The sequence below is a fragment of the Apodemus sylvaticus genome, chromosome 16, assembly GCF_947179515.1.
Source record: "Apodemus sylvaticus chromosome 16, mApoSyl1.1, whole genome shotgun sequence".
NCBI classification, from domain to species: domain Eukaryota; kingdom Metazoa; phylum Chordata; class Mammalia; order Rodentia; family Muridae; genus Apodemus; species Apodemus sylvaticus.
The window spans coordinates 71,566,323-71,593,747 of NC_067487.1; the positions used below are offsets into that span (position 1 = coordinate 71,566,323).

The 27,425-nt window shown below is 38.4% G+C and overlaps 1 protein-coding gene across 2 annotated transcripts in view; it reads left to right on the forward strand.

The window, feature by feature from the left end:
* The window catches only part of Vcan (versican), a 104,232-nt gene that overhangs the window by 5,056 nt on the left and 71,751 nt on the right, over positions 1 to 27,425 (forward strand). For both annotated transcript variants that reach the window (XM_052159789.1, XM_052159787.1), the window contains exons 2-5: positions 5,857 to 5,932; positions 10,986 to 11,360; positions 14,633 to 14,807; positions 14,885 to 15,012. In XM_052159789.1, coding sequence (XP_052015749.1) covers positions 5,863 to 5,932; positions 10,986 to 11,360; positions 14,633 to 14,807; positions 14,885 to 15,012 — 748 coding nt within the window. In that variant the 5' untranslated portion in view covers positions 5,857 to 5,862. The remainder of the gene's footprint in view (positions 1 to 5,856; positions 5,933 to 10,985; positions 11,361 to 14,632; positions 14,808 to 14,884; positions 15,013 to 27,425) is intronic.

Here is a 27,425-nt window from a genome sequence, read left to right on the forward strand (position 1 = left end):
CAAAACTCTTTTCACCCACCTGTTATATATGTTATATTCAGAAAGGTGTAAATATAGAATGCACACCAGAAATTACTTACTTTCAGTGCCAGGGAGATCCTCAGTGGTAAGAAGTGTGGAATAGTGTGCCCTGCTTTAGCAGAGGACTGGAGTTTGGTTCCATGCAGAGCTACTCACAATCATCTTTAACTCCAGCTGCAGAGGGAGCTGACACCCATGGCCCCCACCGTCATGAGCACACTCCCATTAAGTTATGGGTCCAACCTGACCTGAGATAAAGTGGAGTAACCACGACATTGGTAATCAAAAAGCTTGTGTGAGATGCTCTAGCTGGGAAAGCAATTAAATGGGACTGCTGGACCTCTGGTGCCATCATTTGTTAAGTGGATACCGTTATAAAGTTTAAAAGACTAAATACTTATGAAAAAGCTTGGAGAGATGGAAAGCTAGATACTAACACATTATGCCTATTAAAAATATTAAATCCAACAAGAACTGGGCAAAGTTAAAATTGATAGTGTTGCAGAAAAATATGCTTTTGAATCCTGTAAGGAAAATTAGTTTATCTTTGTTCATAGTTATAGAAAAAATAGTCCTAAGAGGCTGGAGAGATGGTTCAGGGCACTTGTTCTTGCAGAGGACTTTGGTTCAGTTTACCATACCAACATGCTGGATCACAACCATCTATAACTCGTTTCAGGGGATCAGATTCTGTCTTTTGACCTCCTTGAACACCACATGTGTGTACACCTGTACACACACACACACACACACACACACACTCGCATGCAAGTAAACAACTCATATGTAAATAAAATAAGTCAATTCTTTTTTAAAGTTACCAAAATATCAACAATACAGTTTATCATCTTTTTCATCAACCAGACAAGGAAACCAGTTTGTAAACCATGTTGGTTGGGTTATAGAGAACCTAAGTTATAAAGTATTATGGGAAGTTAAGTAAGTTTTTCTTTAAAAGTAATTCAGCAAACTATTTTTTAATTTAGCAACAAATGATACAAAAGTGTGTGTATTCTTTCATCTAGATATTCTATTTTAGACATTATGTAGATGGTAGATGATGGTACAAATGCCACTCAAGATAAATACACAAGGATTTTTCTGCAGGAGTGTTTTATTGATAGATGGGTCTATTGTAGGGTAGAGTCTGGCTCTGTGTCAAGGTGAATCTGGGATCTTTCTGGACCCTAGGTCTCCTTGACCTTTTAGCCTTTCTGTTTCCTTCAGCCTGGACAGTGCTGGAATTACAGGTGTCACCTACTACATATGAATCGAAACACAGTTTTTTAAAATAGTAACAACTTGGAACCATCCTAAAGATGCATCCCAGGGAACTTGCTGAGTAAACACTTCTACTCTTCCCATGAAAACTGTATGTGCTGATTGGGAATGTGTGGTTTAGGTGAAGAGAGTAAAGGCAAATTCACAGACAGAATGTACCTAGTGACATCATGTAAGTTCATATTCATCCTTGTAAAGACAAACAGCAACTAAATGTCCTTGGCATTATAGAATAAGAAATAAGAAAATATTAGGTGTTCTCTCTTGAAGCATCTATGTTGGCTAAAATAGAATCATAATTTCTAAATACATAAGAAAATTGGTGATGTGTGTTACATGAAAACAGAAGGAAGGAGATAGAGTAAGGAAAGGAGTTCACAGTTAGAGAACAGAGTATTAAGGGACATCACTAAAAATCTTAACTGAGCATTGGTTTGAGAATCCAGGGATAGGTTGTGACATCTAAACCATAGGGCATCAGAGATTCTTCTTGAAATAATAAATTGCTAAGTAATATAGTATAACATGTAATACATACTATATCTAATTTGTAATTGAGGTATTCAAGATAACTAGTGGTTCAGAACAACTAATTGGCAGGATGGTAGACAAAACCACTGTCTTTGTCTTTAGGTTAGCCATTGCTCTTCTAGGCTTCCCTGAGAACAAGGGGAATACTAAATATCTGTTTAACAGAACCCTGGCAGCCTATTCCCGATGTGACGTGCCCCTCTTCTCTGCAGACATTTCACAGTGATACAAGTTCTGTTGACTTTGTCTTTCGTCTCCCAGGAAACTAAACAGCTGTAGTCAGCTGGACCTTGATTGTTTGCTGACTTTTTCCTATTCTTGACTTTCCTGAAGTATATGGCTAAATATAGGGACTTCTGATTCTCTTATCGCCTCAGTCTTTCCGTGTACAGAGATTTGTTATCACTAACAGACCACACTTACAAGACAGACCTTCTGTAGCAGAAAAGAACTGGGGGTGGGAAGCATGCTAGAAACAAAGAGGGTCACCTTTCTCATTTAGTAGGACCAAAAGCAGAGAAGTCGTATGGCTTAATTAAAAGCACAGGTGAGGATCTCATAAAACTGGAAAAGAAAAGGGAAATGTCTGTCCACCTATGCTCATGATGGAACAATAAAAATACAGGTCTGAGACATCCAATATCCGGAAAAGCTCTCCATCATGTTTTATATTTATCAAAGCCATAACTATTCATCATCCTTCAGTTTGAATGTAGCGAAGATGCTGAGGGCCAGGCATGAGCAGAGTTAGAGAAGAGGCTAGCTGGAGTTTGAGAAACCTCCATCACAAAAATCCCAAGTTGGGAAGGACCCGTGAGCTTCTGTGGGGGACTGGACAATTAGAGCACAAAGCTATCACTAGATCTTCTGGTGCAGTTTCTAATGAAGTTGGAGACCTGGGACTTAGTCTTGTATTTATGTTGGAGCCATTTATGCAAGCACATTTTCACAACATATTGACACATTCCAAACATTTCATCTCTATGTTTTTAATGCACCGACTTGATTCTTTCCTTTAGGTTTTATGGTAGATGCTCAGCAGGTGAGATTACTTTCTGTAGAGATGAAGACAGACCTTTCTCTTTTATTTAGAAAAAATAAAGATGCATTTATAAGGATTAAGCTTGGTATCTAGAGAGTTGGGGTTCTGAGAATTTGTCCTGGGTAGAAAATGAGAAGCTGGGTGATACACTCCAGAGTCAGGGCCACACAATTTTAATTTTGTATTTTATTTGACTGTTTTAATATTGACAAATGCCCAATATTATTATTAGCCAATCTTTATATTTAAATAGACTGTTGCATATGTATTCCAAATCTCAATTAGCCCTACATACATACTAACAATCATAATGATTTATTGATCTTTCAAAGTGGAAGTATTGATCATGCATTTGGTCTACTAACTGTCTCAAGAGGCATTAATATTGTCATAAAATATTGTGGGATTAGTAACTAGCTCTGTCTTTTAGACACCTACTATTTTTATAGTGGATATAAAGTATATTTTATTACGTTTATTTATTGTTTATGAGTGAAGTCGATGGACAACTTGAGAAAGTCAATTCTCTAATGCCAGTTAGTTTCTAGGAATCAAACTCAGGTCATCAAACTTGAAGCAAGTACCTTTCCCCACTGAGCCACTTCTCTGGCCAGGAAACCACATTTTAAAGTAATCATTAAAAGTAAAACTAAGGTATGGCAGTTTGTTATCAACTAAAATTATATATTGCTATTATATAGATAATCCAAAGAATGATGTAGGCCTTCAAATTCTTTTATTATTTGTGATCTGAAACAAGAATTAGAGCCTATATAGGAAAGCTGAGTTGCTAATTTTAATTAAAACCACTAAGTAGTGACTATTTTCGATATGCATAAGCATATTTCATGTGCATTATTTTCAGGTCTATCATCATTTTTGCAATACTTATTTATTTTCATCCTTAAATATCCAAAGAAACAAATTTCAGGTAGGCATATCCATTTACTTATCATCTGGGAGTTTAAGTGGAAATGCAGAATTTGAATTCAAACCTGTTTTACAGTGTAGTCCAGACAGTAAAAAATACATTATAACATTATAATGGTTTTCTGGGGAACAAAAGAAGAAAAATTAAAAAGGAAAAAAAATTTCTTTAAAGATACAGTGAATGTGTTATTTAAAAGTATGATTAAAAGAAGTTTTCCTATCTGGATTAAATTAATATTCAAGGATTAATTATATTTAATATGATTTAATGACTTAAATATTCATCTTGCCTATGAAATTAATGTCTTATTTCTATGCTGTCATGCCATTGAGAGAGAGGTACAGTCACAGACCTATAAGCCGTGGCCCATTCTTGTACCTACTGCTTTATAAGAAATTCAGAAATGCTATGAATCTCCCAGTTAGTGGATATTGTGGTCTAGTGGCATGCTATTGTGATTATGTGATGAGTTCATTTAGATGCCAAGGTTAATCATACATCTTCCTCTCTGAATTATCAGTTGACCCACAGACAGAAAAGGTGAGATACATGACATCTTTAGTTTAAAATGTCTTTTTAGGAAGTAACTTAAATTATAGTATTCTATAGTTTGCTTGAGTATGGTGGTGGCATGTATTTGAGATTTATAAAGCAAGACCAAATGCAGAATATTATTAAAGAAAAATGAGTAGCTGTCATAGTGTATTAAATTTTATTTGAGGACAAACTGGACTTGTATTCTTTCAACATTTACTTATTACAGTCCAGGTTTCCTAGGTAATACAGAATTTGTTTTCTAAGGAAGACAAAGGGAATGTTTTAGAGTACCAGCTTACATATGAGCCAGTGAAGACATTTTTGGCTGTAACAAAACATTCTTGAATTTATTCAAACCATAATATGCCCGTGAATTTGCTTCAAAGACTATAACCAAAAACTTAGACAATCAACTTATATTTAGAGAGATTTCTTTGGCTGTACCGTGTTGGAGGTTGAAGAGCACGATTGATGGCCTTGTTTAAGGGCCTGCGGCCAGGTACCATGTCATCCCTGGGAACGTGTGGTGGAATGTGCTGCTCATGGGAAGCCAGTGGAAAGGCAGAGAGGGGAAGAGATCTGCATCCCACATTCCCTCTGAGGACACATCATTGACGAATTCCCACTGGGCACCATCCCTGTAAGTTTCTCCAACTACAGGGAAGCCAAATTGAGGCCCAAATCTTCAAAGCATGGGTCTTTGAGAGACATTTAAATCCAATCAGTAACAACCCCCCAGCCTCACGCTTATCATGGCTTCTACAAAATCTAGACTTGGAAGGTACCATTTTATGACTCAGATGGTTAAAGGTCTTTCCCAAATCACACAACAAATTAGTAGCCAAAGCAAGGTCAGTGTTTCTTGACTTTCAGTGAGAGTATCTTCTTTCACTGTTTATGCTTGAGACTTAAAAGCTGTTGCGAGCTTTAAACCTGGTCACGTTGTAATCGCAGCTCTTTAGGTTACAATGGTTTAGTTTGTCCAGGCTGTGAGACAGTCAGTGGTGTTTGTGCTCCCACATCAACCACCTTCAGAAGGCCCAGTTCTTGCTTTTGCTGACATCTGCGGGAGTCGCAGACAGTTCCTTCTCACCTTAGACCTGATGTGAAACTTGTGCTATCAGCATCTCATCTGCATCATTTTCATCGTTTTCTTATTCTGTCGTATTCAGATTCCTGTTTCTAATTAGCTTTTGAGGGTACTAGCACCTCACCTTATTTACATAGGCTAGGATCCCCATTGTTCTTCCTATGGACTGCCTAGCTGTGGCCACCATGTGTAATATATCTCCATGCTGAGGCTTGGAATTATGTTGGTAACTAGTGTCTCTCAAACTGTGATTCAAATTAATAATTAGAACGTTTGTGATATCTCCTTCTATTACAAACCTCCTGTGTTTACACCCACAGAGGACTGCCTCTTTTATTGTACCCAGTACTTTATTAACATGTGGTTTATGGCCTGCCACCACCATAAATGCTTGTGGTATACTTTGTTTTTCTTCATTTCTAGGACAAGATGTTGATAAATTTGAAAGGCATCTTATGGATGTGTTCAACTTTATTATTAGCCCAGGCACTACATAAAGGTGAGTAAAGGAAATATTTTTTTTAAAAATTGATATGTGAAAGAGGACTGGGGAATGGAATTATAATATGGGATCACTCCATTGAAGAATCATTTTTAAAAATCTATTCATTGCTAAAGATTATTACTTAAAATATTATCACTGAATAGAATGTATTTCAGTAAATCAGTCAGACAAGTGACTCTTTTAGTAACCTCATAGATTATTTATTATTAATACTTATTTTGAAACAGGTTTCGCTGTATACTCTAGGTAGCATCACCTACCTCATGAGTGCCCTGCTGAAGCCTTACAAAGGCTTTGATAACTAATATGAGGTAGCATGTCTGGCCCCCATGTTAGACTGTGTAACGAGATTCTTTTAGAGCATTTAGAATACTTACAATTCTAATTACGTCTGTGATACTTTTTCAAGTGAAATTAAATCACAAGAAGTCTAAAATTTTAAGGTAGGAAAATTAAAAACTGTTGTTAGCAAGTATTCATAACCATCTCTGTCTTTGTTCTTGGAAAGATAACTGGTAAGTACCCATGCACTGTCTTTCTTAGTTTTACCTTTTACACCTATTTAGCGAGAAGGCAATAACTCTTACTGTAGTTTTAGTGTATTCAAGGAGACACAGTAAAGAACGTGAAGAGTCTACGTCAAGCTTTCTGGATCTGCTACTGCTTCACATCCTCTGCATAGGTAGCTTCCACATCTCCTGCACACACATGCCCCAGACTTCCTGAAACAATTTGTGCCCCAGAGAATGGTTTCAGTTGACGGAAGCAGCTCAGGTCTCCATAAGAAAGTAACATACACGCTGAAATAAGAACACAGAGTCGCAGGCCTCCTAAGATCTGACCTTAACTTAAAAAGATAAACTGGTGTGAGCAACAGGAAAGTCACCGACAGGAGTGATCAAAAGAAAAGTAGAAGATATACACAGAGAGATAAGCAGAACAGCTTATATAAATAGTAGCAACGCTAGTCACGTAGACAGGATTCACTGGGAGCTGGAAGCTATTTTAAGTGTTCAGCGTTGGTTAACCAAAACATCCATTACCTACGTGCTATAAGGAGGTCACTGAGGTGCTGGGAAGAACAATTGCTTTCCACATCCAGTAAGCATCGGAGGGAGGGGATGAAAGGGCAAGCCGTGCAGAGTCGCCATCACCATTGTCTTACACTCCTTGTCTCTTGGGGACAGTACAGACCAGATTCTATTCTGTGTGCAATATTGAGGAATTGGTTTATATGATTATTATGGCAGTCTGGGCTTGTAACTTGTAACTTACTGCAGGTAGTATACCTGAGGATGGGGAGTCTAGACTGCACTATCTGTTAATATCTCCCAAACTGTCTTATTAGAAGTTTCTGGGAAGTACATAAAGAGAACAGAGAGGAAAGATTAACAGTGCCCAGTGAAGGCAGGAGGTGTAGAGAAGGACCGGGAAAAGCTTTGGTGGCTAATAATGGAAGAGGACAGAGTGAACACCACAGCAAGACGTCCCTCATTTGAAATACTCACATAGTAACCAGAAACAGCAGGTGGTATATTTCTATCTTAGAATTAAAAAAAAAAACACTAGAAGCTAACAATATCGTGCAATTACTATATTTGAGGCTCTGTTCTTTATTATCAACTTTTAGCTAACTCTGGTGATATTTAGCTTTTTCCTATGAGAGGTGGAAGCAGGACATATAAAAGTTTCAGACCCGCATAAAACTAACTTCCCCTATTCACGTTGGGGCAGGCAGCAGCATCTGAAGTGATGCCTGACTTTCTCTCATCTGTTCTGGACAGCCATAGGATTCTAAAGTTCAACATCATGTCACACCACACCGACTTGTTGGCTTTAGCACATGAAGAAACCTGTGCTTAACGATTTCTATTATATTAGAAACCATCTTAATCATTGATAATTCACCCACATATTTTAATACTGCTATAATAATATGAACTAGAATAGAGAGGCATGAGTTTAGGAATTAAACAAGAACAAAATAAATCCCCACATTCTCAATCTGGTGCCCTCTTTCTGTGACTGCACAGGCAGAATTTACATCATTCTTACTTTGAGAGTCTGTGCACAGGATGAGTAGTAATGGGCTATTCATTACACGGGGCTTTCTCCCTTACTGTTCTCATTTAGACCACAAATCATCTGTGAGAACAGTGAACACTTTTTGTCAGGAAACATTCTTAATAGATTTAGACAAGTTTCTGCAGGTAGCTGAGATTTTTTTAAATGTGCATACTTTATCTACATTATACTGCGGATGACTAAAATAATGCTTAAAATATTCAGATGCAGTTAACTTAGTTCTTGTGTTCCAATGTGTTAAGACCCTGGTTTTAATACCAAAAAGCTTTGACTATACATCTTTTTGTTAATCTTATTTTGAAGAGTGGATTGCATTGTAAGCTTATATTCATGTTAGAGTGAAGGTTTTAAGATTTGTGAGTTTATGAATAGCCAGGACAAAACAAAGCCCTAGTGAAATTGCCTTTTGTCCCAATGTGCCCTTCAGTAGAGCAATAGTGCTTAAACCATGTTCCATGTTCCAGTTACTTCTCTACTTCATAGATTTGCCTAAATACTATGTCTTCCCATATGCATTTATAACTGTGAAAACAATTGGAATTTAGCAATAGCCATTAAGGGAGAATCGATCATGTATCTTCCACTACTATAAACTGTTTTCTACTAAAAAAAAATTCTTAATATTTGTGGTAATGTTACTACATTTTATTTTTGTTAATTTGTTCTTTAGGAGGGAAAGTGTGTATTCATAGAACATACAATAAATGTAAATTGGAATTTTACACACAAAATTCTTAAGTTTTAGAATCTCCCCTTCTTGATAGATAGATCAGTAAATTAAACAAGGCAGAAATGTCACCGTCCCTTAGCCGAGCCTGAATTAGAGGGATGTGAACTCGGAGGGGCCAGTTTTAGCATATTCCCTGAAGGCTTTAATGAAAGAGATCATGAAGAGAGCAAGATGACTTTAAGATGAAGACCGCCTATGTGAATGTATATAGTCAGGAGAGAAAGTTAATAAACACCAGTGCGAAAAATGGTTAGGTTAGATATAATGACCCGCATGCTCTGGCTTAGTAGTCTCCAGCCAATGCGGGCTTGCCCCTTCCTCTCAGGAGACATCTTTACAAACAAATCAGGTTCATTTCAAAGGTGAACTTTTAAATTAAAAGCTTTATTTTCTAAGCACTGAAAATGACATCATTGCTACCAAAAAAAAAAAAAAAACCAAACCAAAAAAAAAAACCCTAAGTAGTATTTTAGTTCACTCATTTTTAAGCGTGTTAAGTATCCCATGAACAACCTTTATATGTAGATCAATGGAATGATGATCAAGTTCTGAAAGTAATATATTATTGTTTTGGAATAAATGAGGGGTTTCTATCACACATATACAAGACATAACATTGTTTTGATCACATTGTTGGGAGTAGGAGACAGAGCTTCTCTGACGCCTCTGGTCCTAGGATTGCAAGCATGAGCCACTGTGCCCACTTTAGGCTCACCATCTGTCTGTGGCAGTGGAATTTCTTTTCTTTTCTTTTAATTAAAGGCAATAATATCTTCTTGTAATTTTGAAAATGACCCAACTGACTGATAAGGGTTCAATGAGCTACATTGTTGTGGATGCATGTTCACATGGAGCTGTATGTGTCTTAGACCACTAGCACAGTGTCAGAAAAACATCAGTAGTTAACAGTCACAGAGTTACTTTGTATGGATGTAACTCTTAACTTTCGGCCATCATTTCAAGAAGTGAACATTGCTTGTGCAAGAACAAAAATCTCTATCTTTTCTTAGCCCTGGTTTGGCCTAGCCAGTGGAGGCTGGAAAGTGGAGGAGGCCTGGGGTGAGGGGATGGGTTCCAGGAAGGGGGGAAGGATATTTTCTTTTGCATGCAGTGGTGTTAAATTGTAAGCACTGTACACTTTGTCATTAAATGTTTAAGAGCTTAAACAGAAATGAGTACGTTGGGAGGGTTAGGTGAACAGAAGCAGGCTTTCCGGCCAGGGGATAATGAAAGGCAGTGTTTCTCTGCAAAGTGATTACAGCTGGAGTTGTCATTATAATGAAGCCTTTGCTTGAAACAAGGGCCCAAAGAGGGCTCTTCAAACAGTAGACATGCCCCACTCCAGTCTCATGGAGTACTGTTTGAAATTCTTCTTTCAATTTTATTTTTACTTTCTCTAAGGTAATGTGGTAGTTACCTTTAATGATTTTCATCTCTGACCTGTTAGTGTAACAAGTTAAGGCTGGCCTTGGGAATTTGCCTGCCTCAACTGCTGGGCCAGCAGAGGGCTCTTACAATATGAGACCTGATCTCTCTCTAGTCCTCTCCAGTAGTGTTTAAAATTCTAACTTTCCTTCATTTGCTAATTTTTTAATTATATTCTTCTAAAGTAATTTTATGGCAGTTACATTAAATGAATTTTTCTCTTATCAATAAATATGTTGTTACCTTTCACCTGCTTTTCCTAACACTTGTCTAGAATTTTTGTTTGTTTTTTTTTTTGAGAGAAAGAAGGAGAAAGGAGAGAAGGAAGTAGGGAGGGGCAGTTTTCATTCATTAATTCTAGACTAGAACTTAGACCCTTAGACCCTCTTGGCTCATTCTCCTAAGTACTAGGATTATCAGTAAGAGCACCCACCAACACAGCTTGATCTAATCTTTCAAACCGTGGTTCAGACTGTAGCCTGCCCAGTTCTTTCTGCCCTTAATTTTTTGCTTTCCCTTGTCTTATTTTATCTTGTTTTCATGTTAAATACCAAGAGTGTCAAATGCTTTCAAATGATTAGTGCATTTCAGTGTCCAAGGACGAGTGTCACCAATCCCCGTCTTTATAGGAAGTGTTATTGAAGTTCTACACTATTCTCTTTACATAAATCATTCTCTCTCTCTTTTTTTTTCACACACTCAGGATGTAATGAAAGCTCTGTAACACTTTCCAGTCCATTCTCAAATTCAGCAGACTCAGAAACGGCTTTTTAGGAATATTAATCTGATGTTCTGTTTTTCTTCCAGCCAAAATGGAAACAAGCCCACCTGTTAAAGGCTCTCTGTCTGGAAAAGTGGTCCTACCTTGTCATTTTTCAACCTTGCCTACCTTACCACCCAATTACAACACAAGTGAATTTCTCAGAATCAAATGGTCTAAGATGGAAGTTGACAAAAATGGAAAAGATATAAAGGAGACAACTGTCCTGGTGGCCCAAAACGGGAATATCAAGATTGGTCAGGACTACAAGGGGCGAGTGTCAGTGCCAACACATCCCGACGATGTAGGTGATGCCTCCCTCACCATGGTTAAACTCCGCGCCAGTGACGCAGGTGTCTACCGCTGTGATGTCATGTATGGGATTGAAGACACTCAAGATACCATGTCACTGTCTGTGGACGGTAAGGCTTTCAGATCTGTGAGAAAGGTAGCATGATATCCAAGTCAGAAGTGTGGGCCAGAGGATATCTTTGGATCCTGATATGCACAGGTGGAAAACACAAGAGGCTTTTCACTGAGAACAAACTATGTCTTTTAGGACAGGTAGCTTTTGTAAAGCAGCTTCATTGATTGATGGTGGGCAGTAAAGCACAATATAGTGGAAACAATGAAAACCTCAAGACATGATACATAGTTTTAAAATCATTATTTTAGTGCTCAGACCAGCCAGTGAATACTATAAAGGCTATTTGGGGCTCACAGGTACAAAGGTGAGAGTCTTTGACCACCCTCATAGTGAGGAGCGCATGGCAACCATCAGACATTGTGCCCAAACAAGAGAGCTAACTGGGTTAGGTGAGTGATTGGTAGTTCGGATCCAGCCAGTCATGAACAGCCAGGAGTGAACTGACCATTGGTATAAGTAGTGGTTACTTTGCATTGTCGAAGTAATGGCTGAACTAGAGTTGGCTGGACAGCTGACTGAGAATGGTGTGTTCTTTTAAAAATCGAAGCCCGCCCCTGATGACACACCACCTCCAAGAGGACCACATTTCCTAGTCCTTCTCTGTGCCCTTCCCCCAGCCTCGAATAGACCTTAAGTGTTTGCCACAGTCGGACCTTAACCACCTAGGTGGAATCTTCCGAATACTTAGGTGGCAAAGTTCATCCATGGCTGTTGGACAGCTACTTCTTAAACAGTTCCATCAACTGGGCACCAAGTATTCAAAACTATGAACCTCTAGGGTACATTCTCATTCAAAATAACACATATGTATACACATACATATATAGATATAGAACTTTCCCCTTTTTGTCTTAATTTTCGTCATGTGACCTTTGGAGTTTCTAAAGGTCAAACCCAAGATCGAGCATGTGATAGGCTCTATGACTGAACTCGAACCTCGGCCTCCTTACTGTGCTTGTCAAGGAGCACTGGCAAGTTGGCTCAACATAAAGATTCGTGCCGCCAAGCCGGCAAACTCAGCATCCTTCCTGGAACCCACATTTGGGCACACAGACACACAAAATAAATGTAAAAAAAAAACAAAAACAAAAACAAAAAATATCAAACAAGAAAAACCCCACTTGAGTTAAATTTTAAGAGGCACCATTTAAAAGCTACATTGTAAAACTAACTGTGATTTATATCATAATGTCTTACAAAGTCAATCAATAGTTCAATTCTCAGTTGCCTCAGTGCAAGAAATCATAGTAAAACAAAATGTAACGTTAACACTAGCTGCTGTCCATTAAGTTTTGTAACAGCACATTTTACCTTTATTCTCCTTTTAATGGTGGTTTAGATGTCACTTGAGCTTAAGTTGGAAGACAAAGCAAAGAGAAATTACTTTAATTGGGCACACACATAATGCCGCAGCTCTTGGAAGTGGAATGCGTTGGCAAGTTATTAAGCAAAAGTCCAATACCCAGACATGACAGAACAGATTTTCCTCCAATGCTCAATTTCCCTATAAAATATTTACCTTTCAGAAATACATAAAAGAGGTCTTTATTAGAACCCTTTCTTGTTTAGCCAAAGGAAAATGGTTTGAATTTTACGAGCAACAAACAAATTTACAATAAAGTGTCCCTTACCATTAAATTCATCTGTTTCCTGTTGTCTGTGGAACCATTAATCCCTGCATTCCTCACCATTGATTTTAGTTATCCTAAGATTGTACCTTCATATAGACATGTATATGTAGAGATGTATATCACCCACATTTACTTTCTAAAGTTCTCCAACTCTTTAACTGCTTCTTAAATTTTTTTTAAATCTTTCCTCATTAAAGACTTAGCAATGGATTTGCCTCTTGCTGCTTGGAAATAGTGACTATCCTTTACCTAATCTCCTTAGCCCCAGGATGTCCTCAGGCTATTTCAACAACTGAGAACACATATGGATTGATGGCCCTGCCTTATGCAAGGAGGCCCTCTGCTCAGTCCCTTCTCAGTACCAATACTGAGTGCATGTGGAAGATTTATAGTTCCCGTGATTGGATGAAACTTTAACCACTATAAACCATTTTAAACCCATTCAGGGTTTTACTTAGAGCGTAGAAGTTATTTAGTGCAGACTAGACAGATGTACTCCCAGACAGCTTTAGAGAGGTCACATGAAGGTAGAGATTGGCATTTGGTAACATTTTGAGACATGAAAGATCAGAAAGAGGAAAAGGAATGCACCTTGCTGGTCAATCCATCACTGAGTTATTGTGCTTCCCTTGTGTGGGCACTGATAGCGGGCTCACCTGCAGCACGGCTATTCGGACTCCTCCACAACTCTCTTGGTGTCATATATTGGTCTTGAGACAGAGACACCGTATGAGTGTCTCTGATAAATAACATGAGTGAGAGTGTCTGATAGCCAGTCTCACTGTGGAAGACAGATCTGTCAACCCCAGGAAATGACTTAGTCAGAGGAAGAGTGACAGAAACCTTGGAAACAAGGATTGACTCCAAATAACAACAAAAAATGGTCTTAAGTACTTGATTGAGTTTTACGTATAAGTCCCCTTGCCCCAGTCTGTATTCTGAGGTGGCTTCCTGGCACATCAGTTGGATTTATTTTCATGAATCACAATATTCACTCCAGTTAAAAGTGGAAATAGTGCGTTCAAGTTCCAAGACAGAATCAGCAGTTCTGCCCTTTAGTTGTTCTTTCTTTAGCTCTCTGAAATCTCTTGAGACCTATTTTACAATAAATGCAACCAAGTGCAATTCGAGGCACATATGCTTCTCCCTGGGAAAGTATGCAGGACTCTATTTCAGGTCTCTTTTGGGATGAAAATTGTATATTTGTATCAGTCATAGCAGAAATGCAAAATTAGGCTAGTCAGACAGTGGATATGGTGTATGTTTGGATAGTGCACAACAGTTTACCTAGTATCAGATCTAGATAAGAAAGAGATTAAGGCTCAGAGAATCTGACTAGGCTGAGTAGGGAACAAAATGAAGATGTAATATGCAGATAGCCTGGTGTTTTTCTCTACCCATCACACTCTCTGGGAAAGTAAATGTCATAGTGCTGCCTGCTTCCAGAACACAGCACGAGGATCAGGAGACATAGATACATGGCACTTTAGGTCCCTTCAATCAACAAGAATTTCTCATAGTAAGAATCAGTAACTCCGATAATTGTATTAATTGGTGTATTATTTCATTCTGAAATTTTGCACAGTGCAGTGGGGGTTCGCGCATTGAGGCAGTCTGTGGTTTGCTGTCTCTGCAGGTGTTGTGTTTCACTACAGAGCAGCGACCAGCAGATACACCCTGAACTTTGCTGCTGCTCAACAGGCCTGTTTGGATATCGGGGCGGTCATAGCAACCCCCGAGCAGCTCTTTGCTGCCTATGAAGATGGATTTGAGCAGTGTGATGCAGGATGGCTGTCTGATCAAACTGTCAGGTGAGGCCTGCAGCCAAAAGCTTTTAAGTAATTCTCTGCCAGTGGGATGGCCCCTTACCAGTTCTCTGCTTCCCCAGATATCCCATACGGGCTCCCCGAGAGGGCTGTTACGGAGACATGATGGGGAAGGAAGGGGTTCGGACCTATGGATTCCGCTCTCCCCAGGAAACCTATGACGTGTATTGTTATGTGGATCACCTGGACGGTAAGACGTTTGACCTGCTTTCTATAACAATGATTCTCAGCCTTCCTCATACTTCCACCCTTTAAGATTGTTCCCCGTGTTGTGGTGACTCCCATCCATAAAATTATTTTTATTGCTTCCTCATAACTGTACTTTTGCTACTGCTGTGAACGGTGATGTAAATATCTGTGTTTTATGATCATCTTAGGTGACCACTGTGCAGGGATCTGTTCAATCCGCACAAGGGGTCGCGGCCTACATGTTGAGAACCACTGTTCTATAGCTTCATTTGAATTTAAAAAACTGAGGGGAAACTAGAAGCAAGCTCATAGAACAGCTCCCGGGGCTTATGTACGCGCCACACAGCAGCATTTTCTTTCCATGACTGTACTATTTTGTGGTAAAATAAACCGAAATTACAGTGGAGAGGGTAGGAGGGGCGTGTAAATGGTTATACAGGATAGAAATATCTCGGCGAAGGGCAGGTTCTTCAGTCATGCTTCCCTTTGAGGACGTTCAGGATAGAAAACTGTAAGGGTGGCAACTATTCTAGTGAGAGCCAGGTAGAAACCCTGTGGTGACAAACAGCTATGAATCCAAGTGCAGATAAACACCCCCTCCCCCAAACAAGAAAAGCAGGATGAACTGGCAAACAGGTGGTATCTCAGGCCTCCTTTGTTGCAAGGCTTTTTTCAGAACATTCATCCGACCAACTTACACAATCAAAATGACATAAAAACACATCCTGCTGTAGATAGTCTGCTATTCACGAGAGATGTTACAAGTCAGTTTATTTTTGCTTTTCGCTTTTTTTTTTGTTTTTTAATTTATGAGTGCTCTGTTGGATGTACACCTGTATTCCAGAAGAGGGCGTCAGATCCCTTTATAAATGAGTGTGAGCCACCATGTGGCAGAAGGGATGATACTTATCCCTCTAAAGGCAGTCCTGGCCAGTGTTCTAAACCACTAAATCATCTCACCAGTCCAAAAGCTAGTTTATATAAAGCCTTTTCGCTTTAAGATGTTATTGTCTAATTAATATTTGTTGTGCTATTTCTCTGCCAGAGTAGAGAGTATTTGAGTTCAAACCAAGAGTATCTAAAAGGTTCCAGGTAGTTTTACAATAAAAGGCAGAAGGGATGATACTTATCCCTCTAAAGGCAGTGGTACCTTGGAGAATGGAGCTTATATCACTGAGATGGATTAAAGTCTAATGCTCTAGCCAACTTTATTCAGAGCATCAGACAATTTATACTCACATGAGTAAAGTGTACAACCATACATCAAGCCACATGCAGAAACAAAACAAAACAACCATGGTTTCCCACAGAGGCGTATAAACAAATAAAAATAGCCAGTTGTAATAAAAATCTGAAGGAAACTGACTCCTGTCAGCTACACCTGGAAAGAGTACAAAAATACATCCGAAGAACGATTTTATGTTTTTGAAGAAACTGAGGTCCCAAGACCATTGCTTTCTTTTCTTGGAGTTTTTTTTTGTCTTTTGTTTTTTGTTTTTTTAACAAGCACTCAGAATTCTCAAAGGACTTCATTCGTGGTCAGTGTTCCAAACAGAACGGATGTTTCTGTGACTTTTGAAATGGATTTTCATTTATTGTGACAGGTATCTTATAAGCTCAAATAAATAGATGTGTACATTATTAAATTGACACATTCATGTAATTTTGATTTCGTACACATTGCTTTATGTGTAAAATAAAGTTAGATGAGATAGTCCTTTCTGGCATTAAAATTGTGTGGTTGGTTGTTGGGTGTTTTTATTATTTGTTTGTTTTTTGTTGTTTTGAGTCTGGCTGTGTTGGCCAGGTGACCCTCATTCTCCTGAATTCCAAAGACCCTGCTGTCTGGTCTCTCACTGAGCAGGGGCTCAGGTGGGTGCCACCTGGACAGGCTTTCATTCTTCATTCTCCAGCTGTGTTCATTCACTGAATGGGTGGTTATAAGATGTGAGGGCGGGGCTGGGATATAAACAGACCACAGTTTTCTCATGTGTTCATTAAATGTGCCTCGAAGCATACTTTACCATTCTTGTCACAGTCATTGGATACCACTTAGTGTGTTTTCTAAGTAAGACATTCCGGTGGCAACAGCTCCTGCTTTTGTATATAGGAAAAGGGGGACACAGATAATAGCCAAGCTACTAGTGATGCATGTAAAACAGAACCTTTCTCTTCCTCTTAACTGCTTAAGATATTTTTAACATGGTTTTTAATAACGGTTTTTCTTAACTGGAGATGTTTGATTGGAAGACTTGGCGATAGTAAACAAATTTCCTATTGTTGGAAAGGTAGAAATTTTGTATCATGGTTTTTGCTTAGAATAAGATCTCTTAGAACTGTAATGTATATATTAGGGGTGTGGCTAAGTCTACATCCGCTGTAGAGGTATGTTATAGAAGGCATTTGTGAGATCTAATTTCCTGGAGAGAGCTTTATCAAATCCTAATGATATGTGTAACATTCATGCACAAATCTTAAGCTAGACTTCTTGATGGAAACCAGATTCTGGACTCAGGGACCAATCTGTTGGTCTAGTCTTTAGTGTCCCTTAAAGGGGCTGCCTGAGTCCTGCTTTATAAGGCTGTAGACTTTTTGAGAGCCTGAATGGAGAAGTCTGCTAGGGATCTCTTTTCCACATTGCACCCGCTGGGAGTTGGTTCTTACTGTTTGCACAGGGCCACGTCAGCTCCCAGGAACAAATTCTGTCAGAGTAGCTCTGGATATGTGTATGAATCTTACCATGAGGAAGGATTTATCAGTTGTTGTCTCCTCTCCTCCTCTCCCTCCTTCTCCTCTCCCTTCTTGGTTTTCCTTTAGAAATCAGGCTGTGTACCTGGAATGGTTTCAAATTCATAGCCCTTCTGCCTCAGCCTCCCCAGAGCTGCTCTAACAGGTATAGATTTGCAATTTGTAATAGGAGTGGAGAGTCGATAATAGAAAATTACATTTTTTAATCGCTGCACTAATAAAGGTCATTTGAAAGTGAGCTAGGATGCTCATTAAAATATATCTATTGCTGAATTCATGGATCTAATAATTTCTACCTATATTCCATTGTGGTCAGGGAAGACAATTGTATGAGAGATAGGGGAGGGAGTTAGAATTAGAGATCCTGACACAAATTTTTATTTGAATTTAGTTATTTATCATCACAGATATTACATATCTCAATTTAGAATGTCGTATTACATTGACATTGTTCTTAAAATTCAACTAATTAGATAGATTATAAGTCAGTTTTCTGCATTTAAAGTGGTTTTTATAGCACATTTTAGCTTATAAATATAGTATTTTAAAGAAAATTTGGTTGAGAAACTATTAAGGGCATATATATTGACGATATCAACATTAGCTTGTGTTATTAGGAATTTTCTTTCTTTTTTTATTAGATATTTGCTTTATTTACATTTCAAATGTTAACCCCTTTCCACATTATCCTACTGAAAACCCCCTATTTATCAGGAATTTTCTAAACCTTATGGTGTTTTGTTTGGTTGGATATAACTTAGGGTCAGAATACTGTTATTAGAGATTGTGAACTAGGGTTGAAAATAAGAATACAGAAGTTAAGGTTGATGAAATAATCATTATTATATGTAATTTCTGTTTCCCTACCAACTAGATTTGGAAGATATTAAGATGCCCTTAGAATAGAGCTAAAATGGCTGAATGAAAGCTCTGGGTTGATGCTGGGGCTGATATGGTGAGAAATTGAACACTGTTGGTTACAAAATATGCCAAACCTCACAGTTCAAATTATGATTTCTATGGAATACATGTTACTCCTGTGTCACTGTGAAGTCTGATAATCATAACTCAAGCTTTAGTCTGTCTGGGGCCATCAGTTCTTAGGAAAACTCACTTCCTCAGCATCAAGAAAAGAAAGGCCAACCTGGTCATGGTGATACCTTCCTTTAATCTCAGCACTTGGAGGCAGAGGCAGGGAGATCTCTGTGAGTACAACCTGTGTGGTCTAAATCATAAATATGAGGCCAGGCAAAGGTACAGAAAGACCCTTAAAAAATAAGATCAACAAATAAAGTATTTTTAGAGAAACACCAATGTGGAGGGGAAGGTGGGCATGAAGAGGCACCATTGGCATTTGCTACCTGCTTTTAGAGGGAGAGTCAGGCGGATTGTACACCAGGGTAAAGTCACTGCCAACCGTAGCTGGATAAATCAAACTGCCCTGAATGTGGCCAGATACGGGAAGAAATGGGACAGAGTTTATGGGAGCACACAGGATGGAGTGGATGGGGAAAAATACATTGTATTAAAGTTTAAAGAATTACTAAAGCATTATTTCAAAAGAAGCACCTTCACGGTGGTCCATCCTGGCATTTACTATGTGACAGATCATGGGCAAATTTTGTATCCTTAAGCTTTAGTTATTTCTGTTAGGGAATTTAGAACATTTAGAGTGTTTACTTTTGAAGCGTGCTATGGAAATCAAAGGAGATGATATGTATAGCATCTATGACATTGTATAGCACACGTTAGTGATAATAACAGCTGTTGTGAAGCTTGAGGGAATGAGAGGGTCTTCATTCACACTGTAGTCTGAGAAGAAAAACATTTTGAAACCTCTCCTTTGTGTATTAGGTTCTATAGGAGGTGAAGTTTTCCAGTAAAGAAGATTCTTAAGTGTTGAAAAAGTTCTTTGGAAACTACTAAGTTTCATCCCTAGAGAGTTCTTGGAAATGGACTTGATCTGAGGGGGTAAGAGTGCAGTGCTCAAGTCAGCTTGAGTCTTAGCCCTTTGAGGGACATGAACTACTAGAATCAGGACAACATGAAGACTGGATCATTTTGCATGTGATTGACTATATACTGGAACAGTATTAATAATGCTGTTGCAAATACATAGTTACATACTATCTCTCCTAATTTGTTTGGAAAAAATTTACTCTGGTGCTAGTCACTGTCAGCCAAAATCACAGACACAAGTCAGAAACATTCTGGCCAGACTCATGCACACACACACATACTGCCACAGTCCTAACATTTGAAGGTTTAAGTCTTTGTGAAGGTGCTCAGTGATATAATGAATTTCTCTGCTAGGGATGGTCCCTGGCATGCAATAAGGACACATGCTCCACTATGTCCATACTTATTTATAATAGCCAGAAGCAGGAAAGAACCCAGATGTCCCTCAATGGAGGAATGGATACAGAAAATGTGGTACATTTACACAATGGAATACTACTCAGCGAATAAAAATGATGAATTCATGAAATTTTTAGGCAAATGGTTGGAACTGGAAAATATCATCCTAAGTGAGGTAACCCAATCACAAACAAACACACATGGAGTGCAGTCACTAATAAGTGGATATTAGCCCAGAAGCTCTGAATACTCAGGACACAATTCACACATCAAATGATTCCCAAGAAGAAGGATGGAGAGGGCCCTGGTCCTTGAAAGGCTTGATGCAGCATTGTAGGGGATTACCAGGATAGAGAAGAGGGAAGGGGTTGATTGGGGAAAGGGCATAGGGAAGAGGGCTTATGGGACTTATGGGGAGGGGGGAACCTGGAAAGGGGAAGTCATTTGGAATGTAAACAAAGAATATAGGAAAAAAAAGGTTTGTGTGCCTAGCTGATGAAATTGGTAGGAGCAAGCTGTGACAAGTATAATGTAAATATTTCAGCTAAAAATATCCCAAACTTAAAAAACAACCAATCCCTTCTAAATAAAACTAGATTATTTATTTGGGTAAGGTAGCAAATAGTTGTCAGGAAATACCTATCTTTTTAAAGACATTATATTTTCTCTGTGGATGAATATGAGTGTGAATGATGAGGTCAGATAACCTTCTTTCCTGGTTGACCTGTCTGATCGGCTTAGAGTTTCTTCACCTTGAACTGTGGGGCCCTGGGTCCTATTTGCTCATGGCCTGTGTTTTCTGTGGATCCCTGCCTTTAAAGGTAGTTACCCCACATTCAGAAGCTAGGTCCCATTCTGTGTTTTGGGGACCTCGTGCATGCCTTTCCTGCAGTGGTTCTCTGGGCATCACAGAGAGTCCATGCCCAGACCCTCTTTCCAATATTCTCTATCGCTGGGATTCAAAAACACGTTTCCAGAATTTCTTGGTTGGCTTTTCTGGTTTGCACTGGAATTTCTTGTCAGAAACTTTTACTTTCTTTAGAGTTAGTTTCATATGCTTTGTATTTGAGTTTTGATTTCTTTTCTTCAAATATCAAGTCCAATCTTATTTCTGAAAAAATACTCTAAGCTCTCAGTTGAGGAAAGGTCATAAGTTTCTGTATACATATATATATTTTATTTTGGCAAATATCAAGGCATTGTTATAGGCATGAACACATATAATAAAAACCAAGAAATGCTTGATAGAAATCAGGTTTTTCTTTAAACTTTTTTAAATCTCTTCAAATTGTTGACCATTGCTTTGTATATTACTTGAAAATATTACCCCTTGTCTTTGAGGTGTCATTCAAACTCTTAATGAGATCATTTGAACTTAAGAAGTTTTAAATTTTAACCCAATCCAGTTCATCAACCAAATCTAGTTTATCTATTGTTTTTCTTTTGGTGTTAACACTAAGAAAATATTGCCAGATAGCCAGTCATAAAAACTTTCTATTGTGTTTTATTCAAAGAATTTCATGACTTCCCCTCCCCACCCATCCCGTGCTTTTTGAGGCAAGGTTTTTTTGTGTAACAGACTTGGCTATTTAGGAACTCACATAGATACACCTGCCTCTGCCCATTCCAAATGCTAGGAATAAAGGTATGCTCCCCTATGGCCAGATGAATTTTATGACTTTTAATTCTCTTGACTTTTACTTGATTGATACACACACACACACACACACACACACACATACACATACACACACACACACACACACACACACACACACACACACACTTGAATTAGGTTCAAAAACATCATTCTGTTACCTCAGCAGAATTTCTTACATGGCCTATTCTTTTTCCCCCCCATTTAATGGGTTTTCTATCCTCTTGAATATAAATCAACCAGACATATATTTACTTTTAGACTTTAAATTCTATCACAATGATAATGCCCATCATTACATCACTGGTATATTGTCTCTTTTTTTTCTGTTGTGAGTTTTGAGACAGATTCTCACATAGCACAGGCTGGTCACAAAGCTTCTATGTAGCCAAGGCTATCCCTGAACTCCCAATCTTATTGTCTCTACCTCCAAGGTTAGGTGATTATAGATGTATGTCTAAATGCTTGGCTTACAATACAATATTGCCTTTCTTGCTATATAATTGTAGTAAAGTTTGAAATTGGAACATGTGAGTCCTCCTAGCTGCTATTCTGAGTCTCTTGAGTTTCTAAATTAATTTTAGAATCAGATTGCCAGTTTCTACAAGGAAGTTAGTTAGGACACAGTAGCGATTTCACTAAATCTCCAGATCAAGTCGGAGTATATCGCCATTATAACAATTGTAAGTCTTGGAATCTATGAATATAGATTTTTTTTCACGATTTTTTTTTAAATATTTGACTTTATACAAGAATTCTTTTAGTTTTCAGAGTATAGAATTTACAGTTCTTTTTTGAACTTATTTTTAATTTTGTATTTTTGATGTGAATGTAGATTTTTAAATTTTCTTGTTCTAATTATCTGCTTCAAATGTGCAGAAAGAAATTGATTTGACCATTTCACAATTTTACAATGTAATCACTATAGGTGCTAATTCAAAGATCTGTATCTGTATTTGTATCTATCTATATCTATATCTATATCTATATCTACATCTACATCTACATCTACATCTACATCTACTACATCTACACCTACACCTACACCTACCCCTACCCCTACCCCTACACCTACCCCTACCCCTACACCTACACCTATACCTTTACCTACACCTATACCTATATCAACAACTGCAGCTTAGTACAAGTGAGAAATTTGGAAAGCACATATGTACCTTTCTAGGGTCTTTACTCCCAAATGAGAAACCCTGGCACACTAATACTGGCCCAGGGGTGTGAGCACTAGGAATGCTGTTCTGACAGCACAGAGCCTTCCCGTCATTGTTTACAAAGACTGTTATACGGGTTGTAAGACTCAGTCTTAGGGAACTGACACATGATGGTAGTATCTAGAAATTGTGGCCCTTTAAGGAGTTAGAAAGCAGTGTATGGGAGAGGCTATACCAGATATACATAGCTAATTGATTTGTGTCTCAAAGGATAATGAATATTCACTTTTAACTTAAAATTTTATATATGTGAGTATACATGTATTTTAGTCAAAATATGATAGAGAAAGAGTAAAAAGGGAAATCCTTTTAAAATTTTCAAGTCAGTACTTTGAGGTTAATGATTATGTTATGTTAATACTTTGTGATCTGGCATATTTGGCAACTAGTTTTGACTTAAATACTCATCTTCTCTGGTTATTTTCAAATCATTCATCTTAGTTATTGATAAGCTGCTCACATGTAATTTCACCTAAATAACAATAAATAACAAGAATATATATATATGTATATATACATATATATATGTATATACACATACTTGTATATAAGGTGTATATATGCATATACATATACACATATACATTACATGCATATATATGTATATGTGTGTATACATATATATGTGTGTATATATATGTGTGTGTATATATATATATGTATATGTATACATATATATGTATATATATACGTATATATATATACTTTCAGAGTGAAACTAAAATCAAGAGCATGGATTTTGCTAGTTTATTGAGCTGATATTCACAGCCATAGTTCGGTACACCAGGACCATGAGCACATGTTGACAAAAGAAACAATATCTGATGCCACCCTGAACATCCCCTGGCTCAGGAAGCCTGGGAACGCCTGAGCTTTGACCGCTGAGCACGGCAATCCGCCTGAGCGTTCCAGGCTTGCCCTGGACTTTGGCTTTTGAACAGTTCTGCTGTGTGTCTCCTGGGAGGAAGCTTTAGAGTTTGGACACCATGGATCATTATTCATGCTTTAATGTGTTTCCCCATTGCTGTGTTTCTCCATGTGTCACTTCTCAGGCTGCCAAGAAGTATCTTTTTCATAAGACACTCAGAAGCATGGAGAAAACAGGCGTGGTCTGCTTTCAAGGGAGGCTTGCAGAAGCTACTGGTCAAACTAAAGCAATTCTCCTTAATATTTATGATGATGCTAAGTCCTATCATTAATAAATTTCTAGTTTGTATATTGTCACCAGATATTAAAATATAAACAAATTGCCTTCAAGTTCTTTCTTTCCTTCCATCCTTCCCTCCTTCCCTCCCTCCTTCTCCTTCCTTCCTTCCTTCCTTCCTTCCTTCCTTCCTTCCTTCCTTCCTTCCTTCCTTCCTTCCTTCCTTCCTTCCATATCTGACAACCTCTAAGACTGCCCTACCTTCTTCTTTCCCTTTTCCTTCCTTCCTTCCTTCCTTCCTTCCTTCCTTCCTTCCTTCCTTCCTTCCTTCCTTCCTTCCTTCCTTCCTTCCTTCTTTCTTTCCTTTTTGTTTTTTCTTGGGGACACGGTTCCTATATGTAGCCCTGGCTTTTCTGGAACTCATTCTGTAGATGAGGCTGACCTTGAACTCACAGACATTTGCCTGCCACTGCCCCTGCCCCTGCCTCCTGAGTTCTGAGATCAAAAGCTTGAGCCATAATTGCCTGGCTTTCTAGACTAGAGTTTCTCTACCTTCCTATTATTTTGACCCTTTAATACAGTTCCTCATATTGCGGTAACCCATAACCATAAAATTATTTTCATTGCTACTTTATAAGTGTAACTTTGGTACAGTTATTAATCAAATGGCAATATCTGATATGCAGGATATCTGACACGAGACCGCCATGAAAGGGTCGTTTAGCCCTGAAGTGGGCATGACCCACAGTTTGAAAACCACTGTTGTAGACCATATCTGGAAAGGTGATCAAAATAGGAGTAAGCTAAAGCTTGAAGCAATTAGCTTGAAAATGTGTGATAATGTGACATAGGATACTGTTTATATGTTTTCTATTCAAATAGGCAAATTATCTTGCAAGTAAAATCCTCTGTTCTGCATTATATTTTATGTGTGCACTAATATGAATGTGTGTGCATGAGCCTTAAAAAATCTGCATCTCTGTTTTAATGAGGCCAGCTGCTAGAATTTTACAGTGGACTTCTTGTCAAACAATAAGAGGTGACTAAAGAACAATAATATAGTTATGTGGTACAGGATTGGTTATATTTTTAGGGATTGATATGAGCAAGACATTATGATGGAGGAAGACTCACATTATTAATTTTTGGAGTAGAGATGATGTAAATCTTTTTCTTTCCATTTTCTTATTATTCCAAAATAATAATTACACCACAGAGAGTGAGTTACTACATGTTATCTTGATGAATGAAAATTTTCTATCCTTACCTTAAAATAAGTTCAATCAATCTACTAAACTATTCCGTTTTCATCCAAGAGGCATGATTTCCAGTGGTGATTCTTTTCAATCCATTTCATGTGGCCTAAGTCAGGTGTGATTCTAAAGTCAGTGAGGCTGCTCAAGATGACACCTCCCTCTAGTCTTTTTTTGACTTTGTGCCAAGTCTATAGTTCACAATGTTGGGAGCTGAAGAGACAGACAGCTTAATGGTTAAGAACACTTGCTATTCTTGCAGAGATCCAGATTGGTTCTCATATTGCCTAGCTCACAACAAATGGTAGCTCCAGCTTTAGGGTGTCTGACAGCTACTTCTGGAGGTCAAGGGAACAGGCATGCACATGAACATACACAGAGAGAGACAAACTTACATACAATCAAAAGCAAAATAAATATAACACCTTGGTAAATGAAATTAAATCTTTGCAAGGTTGTAAAGGTCCTTACATATAAGTGAAGTTGAAATTAAGCAATCTTGGGATCACAGACATTCAGCTAATAAAATCACTCTTCTACGGGTAGTACAGATGTAAAGGGAAGTTGTATCCTCCACATGAGTTAGATCACTGATGTAAGGTTTCATCTCATGATACTGCTTACATGAAAAACTTAGTAACTTCATTGGTAAATAAAAATGGCATTCCTCTTTATAACCATTGGCAATAAGGGAATCTTTATTCATTTTAATACCCAGCTATATTTGCCCTATAAAGCTGGGTAATAGTTCTCTGGGGGCCATTGCTTCTCATTCGCAGCTTGCTCTGGCTTTTGTCTCTAGAAGCAGAGTTTTCCTTAATGAATGAGAATCTTTGCACATGCTGGCTGGAAGATCACCCTTGTTAGTCAGAAGCAAAAGTAGGTTTGCTTCAGAACAGAGTGCTTAGCAGTGCCAGAAGCTAAGATGTCCAGCGCAATGTCACCTGGAATAACAAACTTGTGAGTTCTACATTTGAGGGACAATTATGGGGCCTCCTTCTTCCACATGCATCCATTTCATGTGGCCTAAGTCAGGTGTGATTCTAAAGTCAGTGAGGCTGCTCAAGATGACACCTCCCTCTAGTCTTTTTTTGACTTTCTGCCAAGTCTATAGATAAATGCAGTGCCTGTTCCTGGTGGCTACAGAATAATGTTATTTATTGTAAAATTTACTTTACTTAAGGAGCATGGGAAAAATACAGAAACAAAAACAAAATGACAAGAACCAGAAATGTCATTTGTTGAACATGCATCACTGAATGCACACTGTGTATCTAGAAGTGACTTTGTTGCTTAGAAACTTTATAGGGTAGCTGTTGACATTGCAGTAACAGGGAGAGGAAAGGTGGTTTTTGTTGTTGTTTGTTTGTGTGCATTTGGGGATTTTGAGATTACCATTGTTGTTCGTCAGTCTAGGTGATTTAGTATGTAAACTTATTCTTACTCTTTTTCTTTTTTGTTTTTATTATCTTTAATCTTTCTTTTACAGTCCAGTTGTTACTTCCCTGCTGTTCTGCCCTCCAACAGTTCCTCATCCCATTCCTCCTCCCCGACTCCAAGAGGATGTCCCCACACTCCTACACACCCTACCAGGCCTCCCCATTCCCTGGGGCCTCAAGTTTTTTCAGGGTTATGTGCATCTTCACTCATTGAGGCCAGATGAGGCAGTCCTCTGTTGTTGGGGTCTTGGATCAGGTAGTACATGTTGCCTGGTTGGTGGCTCAGTGTCTGAGAGATCTCGGGGCTCCAGGTTTGTTGACACTTGCTGGTCTTCCTATAGGGATGCCCTCCTTCTCAGCTTCTTCCAGCCTTTCCCTAATTCAACACAAGGATCCCCGACTTCTGTCCTTTGGTTGGGTGAAAGTATCTGCATCTGACTCTTTCAGCTGCTTGTTGGGCCTCCCAAGAGTAGTCATGCTAGGCTCCTGTCTATAAGCACACCATAGTATCAATAATAGTATCAGGCCTTGGAGACTCCTCTTGGATGGATCCCAATTTGGACAGATCACTGGACCTTTTCCCTCA